This window comes from Triturus cristatus, chromosome 3_1 (assembly GCF_964204655.1).
Source record: "Triturus cristatus chromosome 3_1, aTriCri1.1, whole genome shotgun sequence".
NCBI lineage: Eukaryota > Metazoa > Chordata > Amphibia > Caudata > Salamandridae > Triturus > Triturus cristatus.
In genome coordinates, this window is record NC_140583.1 from 388945971 (window position 1) to 388966662 (window position 20692).

General features: G+C 46.2%; 1 protein-coding gene across 2 annotated transcripts in view; it reads left to right on the plus strand.

Annotated features, from left to right (window-relative positions):
• Window positions 1-3295: 3295 nt before the first annotated feature.
• Window positions 3296-20692, plus strand: part of ONECUT1 (one cut homeobox 1) — a 75925-nt gene continuing 58528 nt past the window's right edge. For both annotated transcript variants that reach the window (XM_085644165.1, XM_085644166.1), the window contains exon 1: window positions 3296-4689. In XM_085644165.1, the coding sequence (XP_085500291.1) occupies window positions 3630-4689 (1060 nt within the window). In that variant the 5' untranslated portion in view covers window positions 3296-3629. The remainder of the gene's footprint in view (window positions 4690-20692) is intronic.

Below are 20692 nucleotides of genomic sequence, written 5' to 3' on the forward strand. Positions count from 1 at the left end.
CATGCTCCCTCTGGTCGCTGTGCAGTGGCCCTACAGTCTGTACTCTCGTATAATGCCTTTCCTGTGTTTTACAGCTCAGTCTTGCTCCCTCTGGTCGGTGTGCAGTGGCCCTGCAGTCTATACTCTCGTATAACGCCTTTCTTTAGTGTGCTATACAGCTCGGCCATGCTCCCTCTGGTCGCTGTGCAGTGGCCCTGCAGTCTGTACTCTCGTATAACGCCGTTCCTGTGTTTTACAGCTCAGTCTTGCTCCCTCTGGTCGGTGTGCAGTGGTCCTTCAGTCTGCACTCTCGTATAACGCCTTTCTTTAGTGTGCTATACAGCTCGGCCATGCTCCCTCTGGTCGGTGTGCAGTGGCCCTGCAGTCTATACTCTCCTATAATGCCTTTCTTTAGTGTGCTACACAGCTCGGCCATGCTCCCTCTGGTCGCTGTGCAGTGGCCCTGCAGTCTATACTCTCGTATAACGCCTTTCCTGTGTTTTACAGCTCAGTCTTGCTCCCTCTGGTCGGTGTGCAGTGGCCCTGCAGTCTATACTCTCGTATAACGCCTTTCTTTAGTGTGCTATACAGCTCGGCCATGCTCCCTCTGGTCGCTGTGCAGTGGCCCTGCAGTCTATACTCTCGTATAACGCCGCTCCTGTGTTCTACAGCTCAGCCTTGCTCCCTCTCGCCTGTGTGCAGTGGGCCTGCAGTCTATACTCTCGTATAACGCCTTTCTTTAGTGTGCTATACAGCTCGGCCATGCTCCCTCTGGTCGCTGTGCAGTGGCCCTGCAGTCTATACTCTCGTATAACGCCGTTCCTGTGTTTTACAGCTCAGTCTTGCTCCCTCTGGTCGGTGTGCAGTGGCCCTGCAGTCTATACTCTCGTATAACGCCTTTCCTGTGTTCTACAGATCAGCCTTGCTCCCTCTGGTCGGTGTGCAGTGGCCCTGCAGTCTATACTCTCGTATAACGCCTTTCCTGTGTTCTACAGCTCAGCCTTGCTCCCTCTGGTCGGTGTGCAGTGGTCCTTCAGTCTGCACTCTCGTATAACGCCTTTCCTGTGTTCTACAGCTCAGCCTTGCTCCCTCTGGTCGGTGTGCAGTGGTCCTTCAGTCTGCATTCTCGTATAACGCCTTTCCTGTGTTCTACAGCTCAGCCTTGCTCCCTCTGGTCGGTGTGCAGTGGCCCTGCAGTCTATACTCTCGTATAACGCCTTTCCTGTGTTCTACAGCTCAGCCTTGCTCCCTCTGGTCGGTGTGCAGTGGCCCTGCAGTCTATACTCTCGTATAACGCCTTTCCTGTGTTCTACAGCTCAGCCTTGCTCCCTCTGGTCGGTGTGCAGTGGCCCTGCAGTCTAAACTCTCGTATAACGCCTTTCTTTAGTGTGCTATACAGCTCGGCCATGCTCCCTCTGGTCGGTGTGCAGTGGCCCTGCAGTCTGCACTCTCGTATAACGCCTTTCTATAGTGTGCTATACAGCTCGGCCATGCTCCCTCTGGTCGGTGTGCAGTGGTCCTTCAGTCTGCACTCTCGTATAACGCCTTTCCTGTCTGTGATTTAGCTCAGACCGCACTCGTACAAGGCGTCCTCCCCTCTCCTGTGCTATAAGGCTCGGCCCGCAGCCTCCAAACAGTGGCCCTGTAGCCGCACTGTCCTTTGACGCCCCCTCCCCGCCCCGCACTGAGTCCCCCAACCCCCACCTGCCCAGCCTCGCGCTCTCGTCCCCTGGCAGGAGGACCCCGTGCCTGCGCGGCCTCTTGTTGTTAATAGTCGAACAATGGGCACATCTGCCCTTTCTTCGGACACAAATCCTCGTCTCGGGGAGCTGCTACCTAGCAGCAGGCGCGGGCTGCGGGCGCGTCCGGCCCCTGCGGACACCAGCAGCACTCGCCCCAGCCCCCCCTCCACCACAGCCGCTCCAGCTGGAGAGGGAGCTGGCGTTTGGAAATGCCATTGTATGCCCCTTTGTCAGGCTCTGCAGCAGGTTCCCCAAGTCAGAAATCTCCTCTGTGGTTTATGTCTGGAGAGTGCGAATCAGTGTTACAAAAACACATGAAGACTCTTTAAGACCCTCCTGCCGACCCCCTACAAAGCTACGCTCAAAATTAAATAACATTTTGATTTTTGCAATGCTCCAAAATGTATAGACGCGAACCGATAAACAAGTGCATGCCTTTCTTTTCCCAATGCCCATTCTCTTTGAGTCCAAATGGCTGGGTGTTTAGAGAGAATGTAGTTTCAGCCCCCACCCCGCACACACACCCTCGCCGCTGTAATGACGGATGGCCCGGCCCAGAGCGCTGCTAATTTCCTACACGTTTGGATTTTGCTGCTCGGCTAAATAGGGGCTGTGATTTTCCTCATTGACGTATTGACTCTAGGAAACCCGGAAGTAAATATTACAATTCAGCTTAAGGAGGCTCCGTGGCTGCACATGTTAAGTGACAAAAGGGGAGGTGTCAGTGGGCTTAATTACTGGCTCTCTGCCTCCCTCACCCGGGGGTCTGTGCTGAAGCTGTGTGTGCAGCTCGCCTCGCAAGCTGCAATTCTTGAGCGTGTTCTTGTTTTAACAGCATCGCCCAAAGACCCTCTGAGCCAGTATTTCACTCTCCAACAGCAAATAGACCACGAGTCAATCAACTTATGTATTCACTGTTTCACATGTGTGCGTTCTGAGGCGCGGTGAGAGGGTGCTGATGGATTGGTGTGTGTGTGCGCCTTTGTACGTGGTTGTCTAGGTACGTGGTTGTGGGCATCCCCACACCCAGCCAGCGAAAATGAAAGTATATGCACGCGCGCGTGTGTTTATGTAGTGTATAAGTGCACCTGTTCACGTGTATGTGTGCGCCCCCCACACTGGGCGTGTGTGTGCATTCGTGTGTATGTGGGCACCTTTGTGTAGGTGTAAAGCTCCTTACAATATAGCAAGCAGTGCGTCTATGTTATCAGTACAGATCACATATAGTGTCATGCATATGTTCTTGTGGATTCCGCTGCGTTGTTTGTGTATCGCAGACTTGCGATTCTGCACTCCACTGAATCCTCACTCCTCTCCTTTTGTTGCTGCTGATATTGTTATTGGTTTTAGTAATCGCTGTGTCTCTGAGAGTGGCCCGAGCCCCGGGTGCTGCTCCTGGAGGCCGCTCTGAGTCCAGGCTCTGCTCAGCCCCTCTGGCCGCAGTCCCTTAATATGCACAGTGCTGATGTCACAGGCAGCGGCGCTGAGTCCACTGCGCATGCGTCGGCTCTCCTCGGCGGTAGCAGCTGCAGAGCGGCAGCCAAAGCCATTGGAAGAGTGAGACATGGCTAGAGATGGCGAGGGACACTATCAGGCTGCAGGAGCGACCCTGAAGGAGCAGGGGGCTTGAGGCGCATGAGAACACCGAGGAACAGTAAGCGTACAGAGCACAGAGGGGAGCTGCCGCCGGACTGCACAGGTGGAGCGGGGGAGCTGCCGGGGGACTACTGGGAATCCCTGGAGCTATCCGGACGCTGCTCCGAGGGGACCTAGTCCTGCTGGGGGAGCTGGGCGGCCGCCTGACCGCTGCCCGGGGGAGCCCCTGAGCGCTGCCCAGGGCAGGAGGGGCGGGCTGGCACATCGCCTCATAGATGTGCGGTCCGGCGGCTGCCCGCCCGGACACCAGCGATGAACGGCCAACTGAGCATGGAAACCCTGGGGGAGCTGCACGGGGTCGGCGGGCATGAGGACGTGATGACCGGCAGCCCCCACCACCGGCACCGCGGCAGCCACCTGTCCGGCCACCACCGCGCCATGGGCATGTCCTCCATCCTGGACGGCAGCGAGTACCACCACCACCACCGTCCCCCTGAGCACCTGTCCGGGCCCCTGCACCCCACCATGACCATGGCGTGCGAGACACCCCCGGGCATGAGCATGAGCAGCACCTACACCACGCTGACCCCCCTGCAGCCGCTCCCTCCCATCTCCACAGTCTCCGACAAGTTCCCGCATCACCACCACCATCACCACCACCACCACCCGCACCATCCGCACCAGCGCCTCCCGGGGGGCAACGTCAGCGGCAGCTTCACCCTGATGAGAGACGAGCGGGCTCTGACGTCCATGAACAACCTGTACACCCCCTACCACAAGGATGTGACCGGCATGGGCCAGAGCCTCTCGCCCCTCTCGGGCTCCGGGCTGGGCAGCCTCCACAACTCCCAGCAGGGGCTGCCACACTATGCCCATCCCGGCGCCACCATGCCCTCGGAGAAGATGCTCACCCCCAATGGATTTGAAGCCCACCACCCGTCCATGCTGTCCAGGCATGGAGAGCAGCACCTCACTCCTCCCACGGCCGGCATGGTGCCCCTCAACGGGCTCCCCCACCACCCGCACGCCCACCTCAACGCCCAGAACCACGGACAGCTCCTGGGCTCCCCCCGGGAGCAAAACCCCTCCCTGGGAGGCTCACAGACCAGCAACGGAAGCAATTCAGGGCAAATGGAAGAGATTAATACCAAAGACGTGGCGCAGAGGATCACCACCGAGCTGAAGCGCTACAGCATCCCCCAGGCCATCTTCGCCCAGAGGGTGCTGTGCCGCTCCCAGGGGACTCTCTCCGACCTGCTCAGGAACCCCAAGCCCTGGAGCAAGCTCAAGTCTGGCCGGGAGACCTTCCGCAGGATGTGGAAGTGGCTGCAAGAGCCCGAGTTCCAGAGGATGTCCGCTCTCAGGCTCGCAGGTGAGCGCCAGGGTGCTTCGAGGAATGTGCCTGCCTGCGCGGGCCAAGCGCGCTCTCCCCACGCGCGGATCAATGAATCCATGCACGCAGCGCGCCCACTCCGAGCCCATAGTCACTGGCAATCGATGCTGCCGTCTCTTTGTTTATCAATTACTCTCAATGGTCGTGTTTACAATACAGGCAGCTTCCAGCACAGCCGGCCGGCCAAAACACCACCCCCTGGAAGGTGTGTGTCGCTCACACGGCCCCGAGCTGAGGAAACAATAGCTCTGAGAGGGAGACGGTGTAAATCCACATCTCACACACAGGCGCGCAGGCACACACACAGACCAGGAAAAAGAGCAAGCAGGCCTATCGCCGAGGCCGGATTGCGCGCCAGTTGTGTATTTAGAATGCAGCTCACACAAAGGCCGCGTATTTGTGAGAACCTGAAGCAAGCATGTTTCTATAGCTCAGTTTTCTTGCACGCCTATTCCGCCTGCGCCTCTTTCTAGCTGCGTGTGCATTTGTACGACCATGTTTCATGCATAGGGTTGCAAGATCGTGGGACACATGCACGTGGACAGAGGGCCATTTTCGGTACTTTTTTTTAACCAATTGTGTCTATCAACATGTTTTTATTTAATTGCATTTTGAATGCGAAAGAAGTCAGCTGGTACAGTAAAATGCATGCATGTATGTTGATATATGGCCGTTCCTTTAAAGCCTGCGCGCCGGTGCCTTTTTATCGGTTGTGATGTGCACATACGTAATGATTAATCATATCTGTATAGGGGATGTATTGGAGGTCAGAGAAAACGTCTTATAAGTGTCTATTGGCAGAGGCCCATTTTCTTTACCTCCGACTCGCCTGTGCCTCTGTGCTGTTGAGTGCACATAGGCTGTGAATTCTGTGAATGGCGAGTGTGTAAGACGGTTCGCTCTGGTGCGGCCTCGGACGCCCCTCTTCAATGACGCAGCCCCGTGGAGAGGCTTCAGATAATCTCACAATCCGTCAAGGACCCCTCTCTTGCCGCGGGGCTCTGGGTCAAGTAGCCCTGACTGTGAGCCGGAGACAGCGCGGCTGCAGTGCTGTACATTGTGCGCTGTTTACCTAAGTTTTGCGGCTGCCTGATGTGGATGGGTGGCGAGGGCGGCTGTGTGTGCCTGTGACAGCCGTACTGTACAGTGTGCACTGTTTACCTTAGTGTTGCGGCTGCCTGGTGTGGGTGGTGGGGCGGCTATAGATAGCCGTGTTGTACATTGTGCGCTGTTTACCTAAGTCGTGCTGGCTGCCTGGTGTGGGTGGGTGGTGAGGGCGGCTGTGTGTGCCTGTGACAGCCGTGTTGTACAGTGTGCGTTGTTTAATCGGGCTAGCAGCGTGGTGTGCATGGAGGTGGGGTGGCTGTGTGTGCCCGTGACGGTGCAGGCGCTGTGTTACTCAATGCGCATTGTTTACCTAGGGCATGCTGGCTTCAGGGAGCTACTCGAGTGATGTAGATGCTGAAGGGTGAGTGGTGAGATCGGGCCGCTTCGGGTGCCACTCACAAACGCTCTTCTCTCTCCTGAAATCTAACAGGAAAGTCGTGTAATCCCCCTGACACTAAAACGTGGCCACCACTAGTGAACCAAACATTGAAAACAGGGCCCATATTTGCAAAATGAGGAATATGTGAACTGGTCTCTACCTGCTGTGCAAGGTGTGTGAGACGTGTTTGTGCTTGCTGCTGCAGGTAGTATTCGTGGTAATATGAGGGAAATAAACAATAAAGAAAATAGGCCCACCTGAACTTAAACAGGCCCACAATCTGCCCAAACCCGGCCATACAGAGTGGTTAGCCCAGCCCTTCGGGCGCTGCCAGATTGCGCGGGCATGGCGCGCTGAATGTAAGCGAAGCACGTCCTCGTGCTTGCACTAGGGAGCCCCAAAGGCCAGTTCCCCCTGCCCGCCCGCCTGCATGAGACAAAAGGCCGGCCAAGGCCAGGCCTGTGAGCTGTGAGCCGCACGCAGACTCTCGACAGTCCACGATTTACTCACGCGCCTATTTATATCCGCATATAGGTAGGATTATGTATGTTTGTGTCACATATTGATCTATCGATTTACTTATCGATCTATCAGCCCTTCCTTCACTCTGACTGTATTTCTATCCCCTCGGCCCCCATGCCAATTACCACATCCGGTGAGTTGCGGGAGACTGCTGTGTGCATCTGCCTTCTGCACAGTGGCTGGAACGTGCGTGCGTGCGTGCTTTGTGTGCGTGCGAAGCTAGCCCTGTAAACTGCTGCTGGAGCTCACACGCTATGATTACAATTGCGGTTCCCTCGGCGAGGGCTTGTTAATTAACTGATAGGTCTCCATTAATTTGTCCCCGGGGGGCGCAGGCGGTCAATCGCGCCAGAGTCAGGGTCACTCGTCCGTTTTATAGACAAAAAGTAAAGGCGAGAACCTGTGTACCTCCTGCACCCTGCGCGGAAGAGGCTTTGTGTTCATTCTCGGAGACGCTTTTAAATACTTTCTCACGTCAATCGTTTCTCCCACTCATACACCTGTTTTTGTTTTTGCACACGTGTTGGAGTAAGCATAATCCCATCTATATTTCGAACAGGAACTGCATTGTTGGATATTGCTGCGCTTTAAGAAATGCATCTGCATTTGGAAACCAGACCCACAGAGTTCTGCACAATTGTAAATGAACTTCTAAAATGAAGTCGGCTGAGGAGTTACCACGTCTTTTCTCCTACAGTGTGTCGGTGCACCACCTAGAGACAAAGGCGCGGGTGCACAGGGCTCCCCAATTATAACCCGAGCCGGGCCGGCTCCTGCTCAGGGCGCACAACGAGGCCGTTTGTCGAGGCAATTTCCATATATTTTGCATAGATCGATAAAGGAAACCACCTCCGGGTTCAGGCGCTGCCGGGGAAGCGCGCGAGCCCAGGGCTGGGTGCAGAGGGGGAGTTAATGAGGGAGCGACAGGAGCAAGCCGCAGAGTGGGCATTAATGAGCGCCAAACGCCGACTGTAACAGGGGGCATTATTGAACGGCCAGTGGTTGCTGAAGAGGGCATTAATACGCGTCAAACGCCGACTGTAACGGGGCATTATTGAACGGCCAGTGCTGGCTGCAGAGGGCATTAGTAGCGAGCGCTCGGAGCAGGCCGCAGAAGGGCATTAACGAGCTCACGGCGCTGGCTGCTGCAGAGGGCATTAATGAGCGGCCTTCTGGTTACAGAGGGCAGAGCCGGTACAAACGAGGGCCCGGTGCTGGCTGCAGCGTGAGCTTTATGAGCGTCCAGGCCTTTTGCAGTAATAAACACGGGTTAAATGTTTTTACGTATGCGACAACGGGCCTCGGCGAAGGACCCCGAATACGACGAAGGAAAACGGGCGACTGCTAACTTCTGTCGCTTTACTTTACTTAATTATTTAGATCGAAGACTTTATAGGAATTGTATACGTTTTAAAAAAAATGTAGGTGTGTTTTATTTTTCGTTTTACATCAAAGCAGTTTTTTAATTATAAACTTTTAGTCGGCTGAGATGGTAAATGGATCCAAATTTCGTAGTTTTGCCACCAACAGACCGCATGGGGTCGTTTTTTTTCCTATTTTATGCCCTGTATTTACCGAACGATACCCCATGGCTTGGTGTGAAACGCACGCGTTCTGAGGTTTACCGCTCATTTATCGGCATTTTTGGGCCCTAATCAGAAAAATCTGCGGAAGAAGGTTTTACAACCTTTGAGTTGTGTCACTTTCGGATCTTCTATTTCACCTGCTCGCCTCCCTGTCCCTAACCCCACTTTAAAGCACAGGCTCACAGAATATCGGACGTGGCCTACAGACCCACTGGAAATAACAGGAGCAAAGAGGGGCGAGGGCACGAGCGAAGTCTCCCTGCAGTCCGGAACGAAATTCGTTTCGGTTTCAATTCCAATTGGTAGGAAGGATTACAATTGAAAATGGGCAAAACCATGATTCGCGTATTTATTGCACTTTTCTGCGCAACAGAATTTTCAAATTTTCCTAGATGCAAATAATGTTGTGGAAAAGAAGGCAGGGCAGGTCTCCAGAGTGGGCGGCTGCAGGCCGAGGTAAATATTGTGTGGGAGCACGTGATTACCTAATCAATGGAGTCTAATCAATAGAACAACACCCCGGGCAGCCTCCGACCGATGCACCTGCGACAGAAACACCACAAACCAACGCGCTCTGCACCTCGGAGAGAAGATGGAGGCGAAACGCGCGTGCTGAGGCGCCGAGACTGAGGCCATCCGAGGCGTACAATATTCCAAAACACTGCCTAAAATATAATACTCTCTGGAAGGCTAACTGGGCTTTAATACACACTGGGTGCGGCAGACAAATGTATAATATAACGCTCAGTGTGAGAGGAAAACTGAGGTACAAAGCGCAGCCCAAAATACGACGCACATTCGGGCTGTGAAACTAAGGTAGAACCCACATTCCGAAAGGCAGGCTGCGACATACGATATGTTTTCAAACAAAAACGGGTTAGTATATAATACCTGTCCGAAAAGGCAGAGCGCGCTCCGGTATACATTCCGAGCGGCAGACTAAGAAATACGATATTCTGAATAAAAAGAGGCTAAATAAAATATTTATAGTAGATATTTTGAAAGGAAGACTGAGATATAATGCACATTTTAAGAGGTAGACTGGGGTGTAGAGCACACTTTGAAAGGCAGGCTGAGGTATAAGCAAGGTGAGGTATAATGCGCATTCTGACAGGCTAGCTAAGGTACTGTGCACATTCCGCGGGGTAGACGGGTATAATGCACACTCTGAGCGGCAGAGTAAGGTTCAATGCACATTACCGGGAATAGATAGTTATAATGCACACTCTGAGCGGCAGACTAAGGTTCAATGCACATTCCCGGGAATAGATAGTTATAATGCACACTCTGAGCAGCAGACTAAGGTTCAATGCACATTCCGAAGGATAGACCGCTATAATACACCTTGTGGGCGCAGGCTTTGACGCAACAACCAGAATGAAAGAAGACCTATATTTAAGAGAAGGGACACGGAGCTGTTCACGGGAGAGCGATGGTTTGTAGTTTGCCTCGTTTGATGACGATGCATGTTTGGGAATATTCTGCACGGGTACAATAGCGGCGCGTTTGACGTGTTTGGGAATGGTCTGCAGGGGTACAAGAATGACGCGCTGCGGCGCTGGGACATCCGCTGAGGGTGTCATCACACCGGGCTTCGAGGCCCGAGGGCTGGTGCTCGCTCGTGTCTCAGGGCCAGGACGGCTCCTCCGCCACCTCCTTGTAAGCCGTTTGCCTCGTGTACCAAGAGGTCTGCTGTCACAGGTACGCCTCAGGTCCACGGTCATGGCAATGTACCATGAGGTGGGCACAACTCCTGTACTCTAAGGTCTGAAACCACAACTGCTGTGCCCAAGATCTGTAGGCATGCCACAGGTACCCTACGGTCCGCTATCACTCCCAATGCCCACTCCGATCCAACGTAGGCAGGCCTGTGACGCATTACACATTGAATATTACAAAAATGGGGCTTGTCAGTCAGTCAGCTGCGCGCGTGCCCGGGTTCATAGCTCCGGCCAGTGCCAGAGGCTCTTGGTGCCGTGTCCGTAAGATGTTATCTGTATTATCGTAGCGGGTTGTTGTGGCAATTCTAAAGGTTAAAAAGATATTTATTTTACTTCTAGGGAGAGAGCAGAACACTTCGCAAAATACGCAACCCTGTCAGTACGTGTATAATTTTTTTTTATGGTCGTACGATTTATATATATATATATATATATATATATATATATATATATATATATATATATATATATATATATACGCACGCGCGCGCACACACACACTAGCATTATAAATCTCTTATTGTTTTATCTATTTTCATTATGTTTGCAATCCGTCATTTATCTGTGAAGGTTCACGGCAACATTCTCTATAAAGCTTCAGGGCAGGAAAAAGTGATGGGCGAGAGACTTGCAGCGCCATCTGGTGGCTACCTGCGTCAAGCCATGTATGAACACTAAATATCGGTTAACGCGAGCTGGCAACTTAATACACCATAATACGGATGTACGATAAATGACAACCTATTTAAGTTGAAAATATGGCACAAACTGCGAATATGTATTTGTTTTCCCTTTAAACACTAGACCACAGTGCAGTGGCGCTAACTTAGTGCATGCTTTGCAAAGCGTGGTCTGTTTGTGCACGTGGTTAAGACTGGAGGGTCCTTGCGCTCCATCCTGCAAGAAATCACTATGCACGAATGGGAGGGCTGGCCCAGCCTCGTTTCATGACGGGGCCCCTCTCTGATTGGCTATGAAGCAGTGCGTGCGTGGGTGCACGCCGCACACCCGTGGTAGTGTTTGCAGGCACTTAGAGGCCGACACTTTCTGTATCTGAAGCAAAATGTTCCCCACGCTTCGATGCCACGGTTTGCCACCCTCCAGACGGCTGAGAGTGGTAGAGGGGCTCTTACACCATCGTAAAGCAAGGCAGCAGGAGTCACTACCAGGGCTGCCCAGCCCTCCACCGCTCATCTTACAGACACCCCAGTTCTGCTTAGAGCACCCTGTCAAACACTGCTAGGAAAACGGGCCTATCCTGGGATATATTTCTTCTAGTTTGACACCGTTGTTTATACTGGATCCAGCTGTGGGTATAATATGTGACTAACAGAAACAGTAAAAAAAAAAAAGAAACTTAAAATAAAAACTTACAACCAAGCAGGTAGTGACAGATCTCACAACTCAATTCCAAAAGGCATCTGGATTTAACTGGAATCCTCTTCCTAGTAGTCCAGCAGTTATTGAAAACTCCAAATGAAGGGCTACTGGAATTATGAGGCAGGTGAGAAGCTAATTATGCGCCAGTGTTCACTAAAATTACGCAGCAAGAAAAGGCAAATTATGCGGCGTAATGAGGCACATTTTCTGATAGTATTTCTTAATTATTTAGCATTTTTTGCACCTTAGCAAGGTCCAGTCAAAGGTGTCACCTCAATAGTACCAATTTAACATCCAAATACAAAGATAAATAACTGAATGGTGACCAGGCAGCCACTGGGAGGCAACACCTATTGCTGTGTTTTAAGTAACTTTTGATCAGTTTGAAATAGAAACATTTTTTTTTGCTAAAATCTGCAGAATATGCAGCGGTTGCTGGATTATGTGGCAAATGCGGTACATCTATAATTATGGGGAAAACACCTCTGCTGTTGTATCACATAATGCTGGTGATCCTGACCATATGGCAGTCGCTGGGGCGTGTGTAACTGTCAGCAGGACTTTCTACCAGCATACCTCACTGAGTCCTGCAACCGAAGGCCCAGACAAACAACTCGATGTTGGTTTCTCATTGACTTTCACACTTGACACCCTTTGCTGAACCTCCACGCCACCACTGTGCAACTCTAGGCCAGGCTCTCGTTTCAGAATTTCAGGCCAATAGCATAAAAGATTTGCATAACCCAAAAGTTGCACATGGATTATGTCACACCGCTAACCCTTGCAACCCTAAGCGTGAAACGCGCGTAATTAATACACTTTAATTTGCATTCTAAGGATTTCGACTGACAATTGTTTTTTTCACCTTACATTAATTATTACAGATCCATTTCAGATCTTGTTTGGGTGTGTAGTCCTGGGCACCATAGTAACGGTGGTGTTGTAGTCACCTGAATTTATCAGCTTTAGAAATGTACCGCTGTCGATGTTATACTGTTATTGATGAATATCGAACGTAAATAAAAACAAACACACGTTGGGATCTGTTATTTACTTTTCATCTGGCACCTCAAAATGTCCAATTTTATTTGCTATCGACTCTGCATTGCTCCAGAATAGAGCCCGATATATGTGATGACTATTTTATATTGCCAATTACAGTGTCATCCATTTGAAAACCGCTGCATAAGTGTGAAATGATATATTTGCAGACTCTGGGTGCGGATCAAATGCACAGCATGCTCATAAGCAGAAAGGTTCCATAGTAATTGATCCTATTGAAATCTTTGCATGTGAGCACCTGTACGTATCACACAGAGCTTGTAGCAACGAGGGCCTATCAGCCACTAGACCCGCCCCATGACCCTTCCCTTCATTGGTTGTGCTTTGTAGGCTCGACGCCATTTTGTTCACTCTAACAGCCTCCCACTGTATGTACACCACCTTAAAGGTGCGTTTATAAAGGTACTTCTGCCCTCCATCTTCCACAGGAAGCGTTTGAAATAGCAGTGGTTATTTTTTATACAATTTTAGATTCAGTTGTGCTCATAACCAACCAAACCATTTAACAAAAATGAATGAATAAAATATCACAGGCTTCCTGTGATCAGTGAATAAAAATTACTTCTGGGGCACACTGATGTGCATACAAGAGAGTCCAAACACACACAACTGCACTATTCACGAAAAGAGGGCAGGGTGGAAACATAATAAACAGGCTGACATAATTAATAAAAAGTGGATAGAGCCCAAACACGAAACACAAACTACACCATTGGAGAATAGAGGACATTGGCCCGACACAGCACACAATGCCACCATCCATGAAAAGAGGCCAGGCTCAGACACCACACACAAGGTGAGACATCTTGTAAAGAAGAGAGCAGAGACTAAACACACAAACAAAGTGCCATTTTACAGAAGAGAATGTACAAATACTACACACAAAAGAATTGGACAAGACCCAAATACAACATGCAAGGTAAAATCTTGTGAGAAGACCGAGCCCAAACAAAACACACAAGTTGCCACATCCTATGAGAAGAAGAAATGATCCAAAATACGTAAAACTGGAGTTCATATGAGAAGAGGACAGAGTAGGAAGGAGGCCAAGCACATCACTTAATTATGGAATCTGTCTTGGGAAGAGGATTCGACCCAAAAAGTTTCTTTTAGGACAGAACTGAAACACAATACTCAGGACAGAATTACTCATGAGGAGAGTAGCTGTATCCAATCACCATCTAGAAGAGGAGGTTCGGAATGATGAGGCATGTATTAATGATGAACAGTTGCAGACTTAAACGGCAATTTAGGTTGTATATAGGTGTACAAATACAGTTCAATTAAGGATTGGTGTATTGTTGGTGTATGAGTACATTTTATGGAATTGATTGGAGACGTGTTACAGGTCTGCAATTAAAAATCGTGTTTATTACAGGTGTACAAACGTACTTCGGGACGCTCTGGGGGAATTTATATACTTACTGGTAGAGGTGTTCATTTGAGAAAGTGTATTGTTGATGTAGAATTACAGATTTGTAGACGGGTTGAGGATGTTGGTGGTACCCATGCAGGTTCGTTGACGAGTTGTGGTGTACAATGAGTCTTTAAATATAGATTCACATGTGATTTGATGCATATTACATGTGGACACATGCACATGCCTGGATGAATTGATGTCTATTGTAGGTGTGCAAGTATTCACCCAGGAAGATTGTCATCTGTTGTAAGTGTAGAAATGCATATTCATTGACAGTCTGGGGTGTATCCTGGACAAATGCAGATTTATTTGGGATTTGAGGCACATTCTGGGTGTACATATATATTTTCACCGATGTTCTGAGGACTATTATAGATCCACAAATGGATAACAGTGGATGATTTGGGGTCTGCTGTAGATTCACAGATAGAGATGCACATATTAGGTGAATCCTGAGAATAGAACATGATACATGCATTGATATGCGTCAATGGTGCACAAAGACACTCAGGGTTGATTCATGCGTGTTGACAACAATTTGGAGAAATATAGTCTGGCACGTAAACTGTCCCTGGTGCTTTCTTTCAGCGACAAAGGAAATGGCAGTTCTAACATTTCTCATGTGTGGACCTTCTCAGGTGCCGCGCTGATCTGACGCCAAAGCACTTTACCTGTTGAAGAGAGGGCTCTGGCACCTGCAAGCCTACTCTTCTAGGATACCCTGACTCTGAAAAGTGTGCCAGTGTTTAGAGATGCCTCCTTCAGAAGGTCTGCACAGTCCTGGCAGTTAGGTCAAGGATCCAGCATATCTGCTTCTTGCTTCCTCGATATATTTTTTGTATTCTCACCCTTGTATAACATTTGCCAAGTTGCTAAAAATCGATTTTAAGTCTGCTAATAATGATAGAATGCATTTGAATGTCAAATTATAGATGATTTAAAATGGAGGACAACTGCATAAGATTGTCAGTGGTACCGGCAGTTACATTTGTTGAGATACATACAGCTGTGGTTAGAGACCAGTGAAATATGTACTGTTTTGTGGAAAAACAAATTTACAAATGTGAGCGAAATTTGAATACAAATAGAGGCGATGAAAAATCTGTGAACTGGGCTTCTTAGGTCTGAGAATTCGGATGCACAGGAGATAGGATCTGTGACAGCTAAGTAGAGCTCTGTGGCAAAAGCGTTGTTGACGTGCAGATACACAGCACACCCTTAAAAGTTGTGACTAATGAAATTGAGGTGTATCACTAGATCTAATTCTTCGTTCGAGGTGTACATTTGCAAAGCACACCCTACAGTCCAAACTGCCTTTTGTGGTTGAACCGAACAACAAGTGTGCCCCAAGAAGTTTATGAAACTTTAAATGGTTGGGGTAAAATTCATGAAAAGGGGTAATGGGTCCCACAGCTTAGCCTGTGATAGGTGTATAACTTCACTTAGTTGGACTGAGAGAGAAAAGGGGAAAGATTCCGAATGATTGCGAAGCAAAGTGAAATGAGTCCAAGAGAAGACCTGGAAGGAACGTGCTGGCAGAGTAATTGAAAACATTCTTATATCGTAAAGACAAATCGGCTGGATTCGTTTTTCTGGATTTCCACAGAGGTTAGTGAGGTCGATAATCTTTTACAGTTTGTGGATGCCACTAGCTTTGTGGTAGACTTTGGTATATTGGATGTTTGCTCTGAAGTTTTACAAGGGAAACTCCAAAGAAATTGGCAGAGCATAGTTATTGACAGGCGTGTCTGATTATAATTCCAGCTTCCTTTTTTTGGTATGCTGAGGAAAAGTCATTTTAACTAACACAAAGGTGCAAATAAGATTCAAGTTCACAGAAAATATTTCCCCAGTTGGGTTATTCATACAGCAAATGCAAATACTATTTCTTGATTTTTGTTTCTGCTGGGTATTTTCCCTGAAAAATGTTAAGATCTTAAATGGACATTTAATTTGTAAGAACCTCCTAGGTACCAATACCATTGCGTCTGGTTTGAAGTCATTCCATTAGAAGGCACATACATTAATTCATACTGTATATGCGAGGATATTCATTAGTAACAGATAATATATTGATGGGAATTCTCACACTATGATAAGACATGTTTATTGCATTGGCACAAGTGTGAATATTTAGCTCAAACCTGGTTCTTTTGGTTAGATTAAAAGGTAGCCATGGGAATGCCACAGTATATGTAGACCAGGGTAAGTTAGTACATGGTCTGTTAGAAATCAGTGAATGCAATTTGAGGTATCATCAGAGATTCCACCACTTAGCAAAACCATTGCAACAATATCCAATCGATTAATACGCAATTAGTAATCATCACTTTGTCCTGCTCTACCTTCGAAGTTTTAAAGTAAATGTTAGCGCTATGGTGCTCACACTCACTACTCAGTGGTAACAAGCAGTTGCACAAGGAATCTTTATCGCACAAAGTTGCACCCACATTCTAATGGAAAAGACAATGTTGCCTATTCCATTGCTACACTTTATTCACATATACAGTTAACCATTTAGATTGAGCTCACACTTTCACTCCTCACGGTTGCACTTTGTTACTATCTTGGTCCAGGGTTGTGTAATGTCCTTTGTAATTTTTCCATTTTCACATAGGAACAATAAATGAACAACTTTGACTTATCAACTTGCAAGTAAGTTGACCCAATTTTGAGTGGTACATAACATCCCCCAGTACTCTTCGATGCTGAAGGCACTAGAAAGATGTTGCAAGTACAGAGACGTGGCCCTCATGTTGGCAATCAGCACATTATCCCAAATGGCGAGAAGGATTATCTTATTCGATGAATATTGATTGTAGGTGTGTGAAACCTATTCACAAATGGCAAGAGAAAATTGATCAATGATTGGTGCTGGGAAAGAGAGGCAAGTACAGATTCACAGATGATCAGAGATATACGACCCATGGTCAGAGGTGTGTGTATACGGTTTCATTATTGATACAATATCAATGCGTAATGACTAAAGATGTGGAAACAGAGATTCATAGATGAACAGACATCACTGGATAATGTTTGGAGTATACCCATTCCCAGATGACCAAAGATATGTCAATGATGCATCTACATGTGCTATGATTGACCCACGTTTAACATTGTCATTAAATATATTGGTAAAATATTCAGTGGAAGGCAGAACCATGCAGAGAGACGCTAAGCACAAACATGGATATTAATTCAATAATATGTGCATGAAGAAGTCTGTACGCTGTTCATAGTAGGCATGAAAGTCATAGTCATTCAATTACAAAGAAAAATGTTGTTTAGTACTCCAGTGGGGCACATTTTCTACCCTACTCATTAATATTCAGGAAAAAAGCCACAGTTTTGAAAAAAATAGCTATTTTATAAGCTACTCACTTTAATGCAAGAAATATAAAATTACTCAGTCTAGTTGTTAACAACACTAAGCAACAATCCATGTGAAGAACACGTAGAAAAATGAATGCTATCTCTCTCTTTCTTTCTCTCTGCTTTATATTAAGATAATAATTTATCAAGAAGACCTATACACAAAGACTGTCTTCTTGGTATTGTGTGGCAATTACCCAATAAAATACTTAACTCATATCTGACAATAGAGTGAAATACTGGCCAGCCATATGAAAATAAAAACAATGGAATTAGGGCCAAAGGGACTATAGGCCAAGAACACAGTATGCATGCATGAATATTATGTTTGAAGATTCAGATTATTAATGGGCATTCAGAATGTATAATATTACCTCTTCTAAAAAAACACTACAAGCTACGTTTCTTAACCACAATATTTTATGTAGAAATCCTTACTGATTGAGGTCCTGCTCATTGGCAATATATGTAAAACAAACACAACATGCCTTATTATAAGTTAAAGGACTGATCATTCCTCATTCCACACTCAGAACTAAACACAAATGAACATTAATATACAGTAGAATTCAAGAAAGAAATGTGTCAGAGGAGCAGAAACCATTGCTAACTCACAGGGAACACACATATTTGCTTAAAGAGTTTTTGCACAATTGTTTTCACATATCACCAGGGTTTGGTAAAGTATTAAGCAGCATTTCACACTCCCTATTATGGACTGGCCATTAGAACATATTTTATACATATGTGAGCATTTTGGAAAAGCAGCTTCAGATTCATACATGCCACTATGGGAGTTGACAAAATAAAGATAACCTTGTACCTCCATGAATATTGTGTAGCATTGCAACATGGCAGAGCCTCTTCTTTCTAAAGCCTTTTTTTTATTTTATCACAGACTGTAGTCTTGGATGCCACTAAACTATACTTTATTTTATTTGCTTATAAAAAACGCTTAACCCAGATATTTTATTATTTGTATTTATTCAATATTGATGGTAAATCGTTTTCAATATTCATTAATTATTCTTTGCAAAGTCACAATGGTACAATTTAGCATACCTGAATTCTCTATCATTAAACACAGTTTACTCGACATTGAAACAACTTTTATAATCATAAATGATGCATCTCTTCATGGCTTCTATAAACTTAACAAAAGTCTTCAATCTGTCTCACAAAGCGTGAGAGGCATTATTGCCTAGACAAAAGTAGGGGAAATACAAGTGGGACTGATATTCTGAATTTTAAATCCACAACTTAAAATGGTGTGCCATGATAGCACAGAACTGAAGGAAGAACTTGTGAAACAGGTTGCATCCAACACCAAGTCTTCCAGAATGTTTATTAGTAATCTGGACAATGGTATTGTAGTAGATACATGAGACGTGGAAGTGTTCTGGATACATACATATCAAACATCCCTTTTGATGCTGAATTTGTTTTCTTGTCAAAACCCACCCACGTCTTACAGGAAAAAAGTTTTATACTACAGACCTAAATTGTTTCAGAATAACGGATTATCAACCTTAAAAAAAAAACAATAATGGAAATCTACTGACACAAAAAACGTGCCTGGAAAAGCACATTTGCTTGAATTTTGGAATTAAATGACCCGACGACTTCTCTTTAAACAACCCTATAAGATCATATAAGAAAATCACAACTGTCAATAAGTTGAATACAATATTTTCCTGAAACTGCAGTGTAAAACATTTGGAATTGTTTGACCTATAGTTCAAATAAAAATGAAAGCTGTTCTGTTGTATGAAATTAAATGACAGAGCTTTAGCTACAATGTTATTGACCTATTTGAAAATACATTTTGGAAGGAAGCACTCAGTATCCCAAAGAAATCACAAAATGCTATTACGGAGCATGGCCACCCTTTCAAATTCATACATAGTGGATAAAATGGTATAGTCCAAATAATCCAATACTTCAGATTGACAATTGCCAAAGACATAATTTAGTTGAGAAGACTAAAACAGAGATTATGAAATCCTCACCATACAAAGAACTATTGATCGCATGTGTACATATTTTATCAGAAGACATGTTGTAAAACCATCGTTATACTCTCAAACTATTTAATCCAGAATTCCTCAAATGTGGATATTTATCAGAGAGCCTAGTTATAAAAATCGCTTCCTCTTACCTTAATTAAAAAATATACGCTGCAATGTCTCTATAATTAATGTTCAAGAGGTCTATACTTTTCTGTGCAGTGCTGAACTATCCTTTGAGTTTCAGCTATTCAGGGCTGCCTATGCTAACATATTTTCTCCTGATTTGTCCTTCTATCAGACACCCAAAGCTAATGAAAATAACTAACAAATTACCGTCTTAAAGACTGAATACTGAACCACTTCAAAAAAGAACAAGGAAATCTTTAGAATTTCTTGCCTAGGCCTGGAAAGAAAGTGAAAATAGACAGTATAAAATACTTTTTAGAGTTTAGAAACCAGTCCTTTCTCACTTTGCTGTTATCATTCTTTGTTCTGGTTTCCAACAGTGCCTTTTTGTGCTGAGACTTTGAGGGAAAAAAAACAATGGCACATTTTGGACATAGGTTTATCTTTTTTGGAGGTATGTGTAATTTGGATGTTGCATAGGCATTACTGGATACCCAGCTAAATGCTCTGTCAAACATGGTTAGAGGATGGGCATCTGAGATAAGGATCTCTATAAAATGGATGCTCATGCTTTGCCAGTAAGTATAAAGCAGGCCAGACTTCTACAGTGTCCTAAAATCCCAGTCTCTTCAATTAGTCTTTTTTCACATTACACTTCCATGATTTATGGTATGTTCAGATTGCTATGAGTGAAGCTAGGTAAATACAGTTAGAGTGGTGCTAGTGATGGTTTAAACCTAAAACCAGTATATGACGACCACTTGGATGCTTTATATTTATGGGTAAAAGCTACATCATGTGTGGAAATTCATAACATGTGTCCTTATCTGCATCCAGTGAAATGTCTCAATGCCACTGGGATCATTGGCAAAAACACAGCACCTTGAGTTATCAACTGGAACCGATTGTGAGTTGAACCATTTGTTAAAGGTAGTAGAGAACTTAAGACAGATATAGATATCTGTACAACCCATATAGCCTGTACACTCGCCGTCATGCAATAATCAATAACCTTAAACAGCCCGCATGTCGTTTGGTCAGATACTCCCATGGCATATTCACCCAAAGGGCATTATCCTTGTGACAGTCATCTGCTCTTCAGACCCAGAGTAAGCTTTATAAAATGTCACATTCCTTGCATTTGGGGAATTTACACATTTTTATGTTTTTCGTGTTCTTCACACAATAACATTCACATTTTCACTCAGTGAAATCTATGTCACAATCATTGTCTTCCCATTTAAACATGTTAATTACACTGATTGACGTGACAATTTTATATCACTTCTGTCATAATA